This window comes from Nicotiana attenuata, chromosome 1, assembly GCF_001879085.1.
Source record: "Nicotiana attenuata strain UT chromosome 1, NIATTr2, whole genome shotgun sequence".
Classification (NCBI taxonomy): Eukaryota; Viridiplantae; Streptophyta; class Magnoliopsida; order Solanales; family Solanaceae; genus Nicotiana; species Nicotiana attenuata.
Window position 1 is genome coordinate 92,025,952 of NC_031989.1, and position 10,697 is coordinate 92,036,648.

Genomic DNA, 10,697 nt, shown 5'->3' on the forward strand with positions numbered 1-10,697 from the left:
TTGTCCATATCTTTTGATACAAGCAAATGAGCAATCTAGAGCTTCCTTCTTAACTCTCTTGCATTCTTGAAAAGCTTCTTCGTCTTTGCTTTTGGTAACTTCCGGTAACACTCTCTTCTATAGTCTATTCATACAAAAAAAAGATAGTCGCCAACATAAGTAACTATTTGGTACTTTTAAAGAAAAAGAAAAAGAAAAGAAAAAACTATTGCCACTTTATTTAATTAAAAATTAATACGGCAAAAATCGAGAATTACGTCGAAATTTTTAAAGAAAGAAACCCAACACATCCGGGAAATCGGCTTTCCTTGCTCTGGGTCTGGGCTGGCCCCTTTTTCCCATAACTGGCTTCATTGCAATTGCAATTCCAAAAGGCAACAAGATTCTTACTTCTTCACTGATCCAATGAAAGCACAATCAATAGTAGGAACTGTCATCGCTTTGTAGAAGCGAAATTCGAACGCTTTTGCGGGGTTTTCAATGTAGAACCCATTGCCCGCGACGATCATTAATCTTCTACTACTACTCCTTTTTTCCTTAATTTTGTTTGGGTATATGATGCTTTGTTCTGCATTTAGAACTCAGATACAGACGTGGCTTCGTGATTATGACAGGATTCAATCCTTTGCTGTTATTCTCATCTATGTTCAGGTAATTCTTGATTTTTCTTTTCTTTTTTGAGTATAAATAAATAAACTTATTATTAATTTGTGATTTAACCCAATGTTCAGATTGGTTGTGCGATGATTGGATCTCTTGGGGCATTCTACAACGGCGTTTCACTAATCAATTTAGGGATTGGGTTATTCGCATTGGTGGCTATTGAGAGTAGCAGTCAGAGTCTTGGTAGAACTTACGCTCTCCTTCTCTTCTGTGCCATCTTACTCGACGTTTGTTGGTTCTTTCTTTTCGCATCCGAAATCTGGTAAGTTATATACACTGACTGTAATGAATTTTTTACATCAGTGTCATTTAACCTGTTACTTACCATTTATTCTAGGTTACAGATTCATACTATTAAATAAAATTACCTGCAATTACTTTTGAGTGACCTTATTGTGTAAATGTTTTTTAAACCATCAGTGCAGAAAACTTAAACTCATAGAGTAAAAGGAAGACTTAGTGAACTTTTCATAATTGTATAGCTTTAGGGGTCGTTTTGGTAGTAAGTTATTCATGTATTAGGAGTAACATAACTAATACCATGTTTGGTAGCTGTTAGTTTGTACACAAGTCAGCATAACTAATGTTATGTTTGGTTGCTTTTTCTATTGGGGTATAAATACAACAGATTTATGTATTATTTATGCACGGTAGGACATAATAACTAATACATGTATTCGTAATATATGGATTAAACATTCAAATGACCAAAAAACTCTCTTATTTATTTTTAATAACACATTGTATAATTAAAATAAATTAAACATTTAACAAAAAATAATCTCTACATTACAATCCTTAAATTACTAATCCATGCATTAATAATCCTTACATAACTAATCTCTTCATAATTAAACCATGCATAACAGAACTCTGTATAATATATAACTATCCCTGCATAACTAATCCACACATTACTAATACCTGCATAACTCTAACCAACAACCAAACAACCCCTTAGTATATTAAGAATGAGATTTTAAAATAACCAACCACTATAAAATTTCACTTGAATATCTTTTGTTGTATTGACTGATGTATTAAGTTAACATAACTCACTAACAACTTGTTACCTCAGCTGCTTGTGTGTGTTAAAAATCTCTCGAAATTTGAGAATCACCCTCTTAAGGTATCCTTATTCAGAGGATATTTTGATGCCAAACTTGCTTTAAACATATTTGACGATCGGAGAAATGAAATCTTAATGAGTCCCAGGACTTTGATCTATTTGTAAGAGCAAACCTCAAGACTTGTGAGTTAGGCGCACGCCACAAGTTCGAACCTTGCCTGCAGAGAAAAATGCGGCATTTAGGTGGAGAAGGGTTGGGGGCATTATCCACCGAGTTTAAAATCGTGTACCACTAACCCTTGGGGATTTCTTGGTTATCAAAGAAGAAAGAAGTGAAATCTTAATGAATACAAGGACTGTTTTGGGGGTTTCGTTATGTCTTGATAATCATATGGTTCATTGCTATTTTGTGCTTTCAATGTTTTGGGGGATTTCATAATGTCTTGATAATCATATGACTCATTGTTATTTTGTGCTTGTTAGTGCACAAAATTGTTGTGTCAATAACGAAACATGAAAGGCTGAGTGATATGTCATATGATATAGATATTCTCTATCTCATCAAATTAATGCGCCATCCATCCAAAATTTTTGTTGCTTTTTGAATTAAGTATTTTTCTGAAGATGCAAATTGTTAAAGTTAACTATTGATGCAGATTAGTGATCGATGAATTAAGATATTCGACCAGCATGTGCTTTAGAAATGGAGTGAGTGAGCTATAGTGGAGTTCCAATTGATATGTACATTGTAGTCTCTAGCTTTAATGTATTACAGCCTTTAAATATAAATGTAAGGCATTTATTATGATTTATGCCTTGAAACCACCATGTGTGAGTAATAAAAGGATAATTTCATTTTTCGGTTCTTAGTTATAGCTGTAGATGCACTGGAGAAGCTTTATCAGATGTTCACGCTTTCAATTGGAAGTTAAAAATGCCAGCATGGAATTGAAAATTTATGAGTATCTGAAATTAGAAGTATGATACTAACAGTAGCGCGGTGGAGGAAAGATGAAGTGTTTAAGAGTTCTCACAACTAAATGCGTTGGTGTTAAATGGAAGATTGGAGCAATATAAGAGACAAATAATTGATATCTTTTGTGATGCGTCTCTTTAGGTCCAATGTAAGGCTCTACAGAGATACTCCAACTGTTTTTATAAATAGAGCTGAATATATAGGTAATTAAGCTTGAACGAATTTGTAGTTCTGTCATTTCTCAAATCAGGGTTAAACTTGTGATTTGACACCAAGATTGACGCTGCACAAGTGAGGGGGTCTTTTCGCTATATGTGGGGTGGGGGGTAGGGAGGGGGGTGGGGGGTAATGGGTCTTCTCTTGTTGAATAGTAATTTGAATCTGGACTGACCTGGAAATTCTGTCAAAAGAACATGAGAAAGGACTTGGGTTTAAAGGCTATTCACTGTGAGCACCCAAGAATGATTAAAGGAAAGCTGATATTTTTTGATAACCAATGATTAAAGGACAACATATACTTGCTGGTGCCCACAGCTTCAAACAAGACAGAATGGAGTATTTTTTTCCATGCCGCCTTCCTTTCTTGCCGATCTTCAGTAATCTCCCATTTGTCCTCGGTAATGCTCATGAGATATTGAAAAATGAGAACACAGGGTTCATGAGCGAACCTGCAATGTAATAAGAGATGATTAGCATTTTCTTCAGTTTGCACATGCAGCACCAACTCACACAATATCTCCTCTTTCTGGAAGCTACATTTTTCGGAGATTCAGTTTCCACACCTCCATTTTATCTCCTCTTTCTGGAAGCTACAAGTGAAAGAATTGTAAAATATTTTGCGCCTACCTCCCTCATTATCATCTTATCTCCCTTAGTTTGCGTCATTTTAAAGTATTTCCAGCTTCTTTTCTGCATAGATGCAGGAAATAATTATGCATGAACTTCTACTTGTCTTGTTTGATTTTTCCGAATCTACCCAAAAAAACCCCGCTTTCGAAATCTAGGTTTCACAGATTATCAGTGCCATCATCTTTTGGAGCTCTATGGATAGGCTATCTATACTTCGTAAGGAGCTTCTTAGCGAGGCCTCCTCCTTTTATGTTTAAGGATCAACACACTCTCCAAATTCATTTTTTCCTATTTAATATATATCAGATATGGAAAATACTATGAGACTGACTGACTCAAGAAAATATGCTATCAAATGCTATTGAAGAAGTTCCTCCTCTGTGCTCCTGTTGCCCCATGTAATAATATTCTAGAAGAATTTCCCCGTGTCCGTGTAGCATAACTTATCCTAGACTGATGATAAGTACACACCCTTATCTTTTCCTCTTTAGAAAGCAATCAACAGCTACCTGAAAGCAAAGTGCCTTAGGAATCTATATAGCTGGAGCAACCTTTCCTCTGTAAATGATCTAATTCCATTTCTAGATTTTATTAGCTCTCTGTCTTTGGTTTGATTGCCAACTTTAGGCTTTTGGCGCTTCTGGTTAGCTCCCTGGTCAGAACTGTATTTTTGTGTAAATGGAACTAACCAACCTCTTTTGTAATGATTTGCATCTTCTTGATGCCAGCAATATAACACCTTACTTCATCAAAAAAAATAATAGGCTAATAAATGGGTGTCTGGGCTAAATATCATTGAAGTAATTAACTTCTAGCTTTAGTTCTTTGAATTCCTTCGAGCACAAGTAGTTAATCCCTAAGAATAGAAGTTTCTCTATTGCTCACTTTCTGGATGTTTTTTTTTGGTTTTGTACGTGGTCAGTGAGGATTCATATAGTCGACCCCAACTTGTTTGGGACTGAAGCGTAGTAATAGTAGTAGTAGTAGTTGTTGTTGTTGTTGGTAACATCATTGGCTGCTGCATCACTCTCTAAGAATGCATGTAGAGCCAGCCATCACTCATATATTGTGTTCTCAGACATCCTTGTCCAGTAAATTTACCACAGTTCTTAAATTTTATGAAAGTTAAAATTTCTTCCTGAACTTCATTTATCCATGCAGGAATATTTCGTCTACAATTTATGGAACCTTTGTTATCTTCTCGGTGAAACTCACTCTCTCCATGCAAATTATCGGATTTTGTGTGAGATTATCATCTTCACTATTGTGGATTCAAATGTATAGGCTGGGTGTTTCTTATATAGAGAGTTCAGTTCCCCGAGAAGCAGATGTTGATATGAGAAACAGTTTTCTCAATCCTGCAACTCCCTTAACTAGACAGCCATCCAATTCTGATGATGCTCTAGGTGGTTCTGTATACGATCCTGCATATTATTCCTCCTTGTTCGAAGACGGTAAAGACGAAACATATTTTTGCAGGGTACGCAGTTCACTTTGGCGCTTTCCTTCCTCTCTTTCTTTATCCTTTTATATGTAATATGAATTTGCCATGTTTCAATTGCTTTGAATTGTCTTAGTAAGTCATGTGGACCTTGAATTTGATTTGCTTCAGAAGTATTTGAACTCTTCATGACTTATTCCTCCAACTTGTTTGCTTTACACATTTACTAAATGTATAAAACGTAATGGATGTGGAAACATGATATAATTGGGATGCTGACCTGGTGACTTGACCGGAACAACTGCTGATCTAGTTATGCTTGACTAGAGGAAAATAAAGATGAAGTAAAGAAGAAAAATATTTGCTCATATACATAATGGGCTCATAGCTCGAGATATATGGTCTGGGTTTGGGGCAATTTAGTTGTCGGCTATAGAGTGCTATAAGGAGTATTATAATTTGCTTAACCTGAATCCACACTGTATATTTTTGTTTGATTTGAAATAATTAGCTTCATAGGAATACAAACATGTACTGCTTTTCTATTACATTGAGGAATAGGTTGGATTACAACTCAACTCAACTTAACTTATCTGCCACTAGTTTGGGGTTGAATCTTGTTGATTGATTGGATGATCAATGTTCTAACTTATAAAGGTTGTTTGAAAACTGTTTAATAGTTTAGATGAGCAAAACTTTTCAACCTTGGAATTGCGCATAATTTCGGGTCATTCTACAATATTAGCAACAGTTAATAAAAGAAATAATTTTATAAATTTGCAAGAGGAGATTATGAACCAGGGATATACACTTGATTGCCTTATTTTTAAAATTTTACCACCTTAACTTATAGAACTCCATTTCTTGATTGTCAAGGTATTTCTCTGCTAGTTTGTTTGATTAGAATTTAAACCAAATTCCTCTGTAATTTTTTTTGGGCTGTAAATCTCGGAGACTCTTTCCTATGGCATGCCGGTCTCTTTGTTCCTGTATGAAGCTTCACTAAATTTTGATATACTTAGAAAAAAAAATTACTCTCTCCAAAATTTAAAAATGATACAGCAGTTTATAATCAAAATTCCAGGAATATTAAAGGAAAAAGGCACAAAAGCATAGATGGGAAGTGGTACCTTTTTCACTTATGTGGAATGTACGGAAGGATGGAAATAGAAGAGTGTTCGACGGAGGTTTTGTTTTTGGTGCAAATGAGAATAGTTTTACTTACAAACCATGAGTAGAGGGAGAATGGTGCAGTAGTGGCACCGATAAGCAGAAACTGTCTAGATAAGCTCACATGGGGGGTTAATCTGTGGATGGATCATTACAAGGGGGAGGCTCTCTTGGGAGCACCTATGATATTCCATTTAGTATAGATAATTAAATGCGTTTTTTACAGAATAATGTTTTTAAGAAGGTTTTCTAGTTTTTGTCAGAGGATTCATATAGATGACCACACCTTGTCTGAGACTGAAGAGTAGTTGTTGTACATTCCTTGGTGCTACTCCATCTTTTCTAATTAAAATAAGGAAACATCTTCTACAGCATCCATAATAATGACATTTGAAAAGCAAGCTTAATAAGTATACCCTCTTTCCCAATATGGATGTCCTGGTTCAATTGGCTGATATAGGTGGAGATAAATTCTACTTTAAATAAAATAATTCTTTAGTTTCGCTTGGTCAGTGGCTGTCTGCAAATAAAATCACTAAAACTTAGCCTACTATCTATCTAATAAGATGCACCATATTCTTCTTACACTAAGGGACACAAACCAAAAAGGCAAAACCTTGAAGCTGCCTACTCCAGCACTCCCAACTCCAGCGAACCAAAGTGGACATCATTCTGGGACATGACTTCCTCATGTACTCCGCATACAAAAATTCTTCATAATTGCCACCACGAGTACAAATACTAGAAGTTCCCCAGCTCTTTTTCATAATTCATATGTTACTGCTGCCTTCATCTTTTAGGTTCTGCAGGGGTTTAACTTTCCATATTGGAAATATCAGCCCCTTGGAGATGCTTTGCTTCATCTCCCTCTGTTCTTCCTACATTTGAATATTATCCTTATTTTCTCTTTTCATTATTTGCTGAATGTTGATCTCTTTAGCACCAACATAATCCTTCTGTTTTTGTTATATTTTTTGAGTGACACAGTGTTCAGTGGTTTGACATGTTAAAAAAAGGCAGCCCGATGACGCAAGATCCGGTGAAGGGCCGCACCCTAAGAAGTGTGACGTAGGCAGCCTACCTTGATGCATGCATAAGTGGCTGATTCTACGGCTCGAACCCGTGACCTTCACACGGAGACAACTTGACAGTTGCTCCAATGCTCCCCTTAGAAATGATTAGATTAGATTTCCGATTAAAAAAATATGATTAAACGAAAACCGTGACCTATGGTCTGACAAGTTGCACTGCTAAATTAGATTATAATTTCCGATCCAGAAATATGATTTCTCTCTATGTGCTCCATTTCGGGACCGCGACTACAAAGAGCTGTCCCCATTGGCTTTTGGGCCCTCTCATGATATTGTTTGCCACCATCCGTCCCCCATAGCCGGATCTTACGAACTGAGATAATCAACTTTTTGAAGGATACATGACATTATTTTGTATAAAAATCATTAGCATTATTTTGTTAATAAGAAACAATATTGAAGAATGTTGAGAAACAATATACGTCCTTATATGTACACAATATTGAGTAAAAGAAAACCATAGAAAGTAGAATAGTCCGTTTGTGATAAAAGGGAGTATGTAGCACTAGAATTGAGTTGTATTAAAAGCCATCACCCTGTCGGTTGAAGCGATAAGGAGGGGTTATCGCTTCGTGGCGAAGCCATGCGCTTAAGGGAAGTGTGCACTTCAAACAGTGACACACAAAGTGATCCTAACGAGAAGCGGTTGATTTTTTGAATCGTAATTTTCAGGAGTTTGGATCAATTTCAGCAGCATTAAAAATTAGATACTAAAATTAGTTATTTTAGTTGCAGTGTGATTATTACAGTACTAAATTCATATATGTTTGGTATTTTTTAATTTTTGAAACTTGCGCTTCATTTCTCAATTTTCGCAACAGGCCCATGGACCTAGTCATTTTTTTCACGAATCTGATACACACTTCTATTATGTTGAAAATGGTTCATCTTTCCGCCCGCTAGAAGAATGAACACTGAAGTCAAACTTACTATCTTTGAAGTTGATATTGAATATTGATTATAATTTTATATTGGAGATACTGTACGAATAATGCTATAAACCACATCTTTTTAAGATTTATATGGAGTTAAACTTATTAACTTTCAAGTTGATTTTGGACGTGTAATTTTGTATTGGAGATACTATATGAATAGTACTATAAATCACATATTGTAGATATAAGAATATTCGAGCACCGAAAGGTGTGGCCTATGGTCAATGAAGTGGGTGAGAACTATGAGGTCTCAGGCTCAAATCCCAGCGGAGGCAAAAAATACTAGGTGATTTCTTCCCATCTATTCAAGCCTTGGTGGATAGAGTTACCTAGCCCGAACGCTACAGTTATCCAAAAAAAAAGATATATGAATATTCGTATAAGTCACAATATTTCCTTTATGGATGCTAAGCCAGTATCATTTGAGTATCTTGTCTAACTACATTAACAACAACAATGACAATTGTTCCTCAATCCTGTTAGTTCAGTTCGGTTATATGAATCTTCATTATCCATTTTCCTCCATTTTCCGTTTCATTCTTATATTCAATATGTAATGTTCTTTACCAAAAAAGGATTCTTTTCAATTTCTAGTAACATACACATCTCTAAACTGACTAAAGAAACTCCTAAACATTGTTCATCTAGCAAATTTGCCCAACTATTTCTGGAAAAATAAATTAAAAAGTGCTAGATAAATATTTTAAGAAAATCATGGCTGTGTGACAAAATGAGATAGGAGTAAGATACAAGATATCAAGGAGGAAGTGACAGAAATACTTGACATTTCGATTTCCAGAACACTCAAGTCTTAGGGGGGAGGTAATCAATTAGAGGGATGTCCCATTACCTATACCAAGATAGACGGGTGATCAGTATAATTAAGCCTTATTTTCAAAATACCATAAAGCTATATGATGAAATAGATTAATAATCATCAATAGAAAGCTGAACTGGAAGATTGTGTGCATGTTAGTTCTTATGCAAAACTTAAAGCATGATTTTCATAACTTTCACATTATATTTTATTTAACTATTATGATTCAAATAGATTTTTCTATTAGAACTGCATAGGCCGTGTTTTTCTAGCTCTATCGTTAACTGCTATATTTGAAGAATATTTATTTGAATATTCAATTGTCAAAGTGAATTCCCATTATTAGCTACTAAAGATCTTGGTTCAAGACTGAAAATTACTAAAGAACCTTTTTTTTTCCTGCGGCCAAGCCAGCCAACTGTCAAGAAAATAGCGCTTAGTAGAATTTGATCTGTGAATTATCAGCGAGCATTAAATGATTTTTTAGACCAAACTAGATAAGGTTTTCTAAACGATATCCACAAAAAAGATCTCTATATATTTATTCCATTCGTCCTATTTTATGTGTTTGGCTAGGCATTGAGACTGAGAAATTTTTTTAGATTATACTATCTCTTATCATTTGAGTTTGTTTCAATATATTTGACATTTAGAAAACCAAGAGTCATTTATTTATTTTTTCCCAATCTATCGCTCCTCCAATAAATAATTTACTAACCTCTTTCCTATACTAGTCGTCAAGATTTTTGCGCACACCTTAAGAAAGACATTTAATAGCTTTAATCATAAGAGTATCTATCTAAACTATCCTTTATGTCTTTTCTTTTTAAGGTGGACATTATGATTCTTGAGATCTATTCAAACAATAGTTGCATGTCGATTAAAAGATTAACTTTCTCTTGGTACATTAATCTCTCCCCTATCAAGTCTTACCTTATTCAAGTGCCATCCATCGATTTTTACTTACCTCAATAAACCTCAAAGAAATTTAAATGGAGCAAACTTTCTTAAACATTGAGATAGACATGGACACGATAAAGCCACCACATTTAATCAATTCAATTAGATTTAAACATGCATGTTGAACCTGACAATAATTATGTTGGTAGACAACAAGTACCTGATCTAAATCACAACATCGATAGTCAAGATTAAATTTATAATAGAAGATGAATGACTACTACTCTAACATAGGTGTAATTTACTTGCCTAGAAAACCTCTCCACTTTGATTTATTTAGTAAATGTCAATAAGCTTGGAAAATGAGTGATTAATGACTATATGGTGTGTTCAACTTTTTAATGACAATTGAGGGATTAATCAGATAAATTGTATAGATTACTTACTGGAGCAAGAGTAGATTTGCAAACAAATGCCTTTCTCATTTCTGAATCTTTAAATATTCTGAAAGAAATTCATTTAGCCAAATTCGCAAATAATGCAGATAGGAGGTGGTATACAATTTTCTAAAAATCTCTCAACTGTCAATACAATCACTAGTTACTCATTTTCCAAGCTTATTGACAATTACTAGATCAAAGTGGGGATCTTCTTGGGCAATTAAATTACATTAACTTTAGATAAGTAGTCATTCACCTCCTATTATATATATATATATATATATATATATATATATATATATATATATATATATATATATATATATATATATATATATATATATAT

General features: G+C 34.5%; 1 protein-coding gene across 3 annotated transcripts in view; it reads left to right on the forward strand.

Moving 5' to 3' along the window:
- The window catches only part of LOC109230379, a 22,408-nt gene continuing 11,965 nt past the window's right edge, over positions 255–10,697 (forward strand). For all 3 annotated transcript variants that reach the window (XM_019395887.1, XM_019395894.1, XM_019395902.1), the window contains exons 1-3: positions 255–651; positions 732–925; positions 4,719–5,037. In XM_019395887.1, the coding sequence (XP_019251432.1) occupies positions 556–651; positions 732–925; positions 4,719–5,037 (609 nt within the window). In that variant the 5' untranslated portion in view covers positions 255–555. The remainder of the gene's footprint in view (positions 652–731; positions 926–4,718; positions 5,038–10,697) is intronic.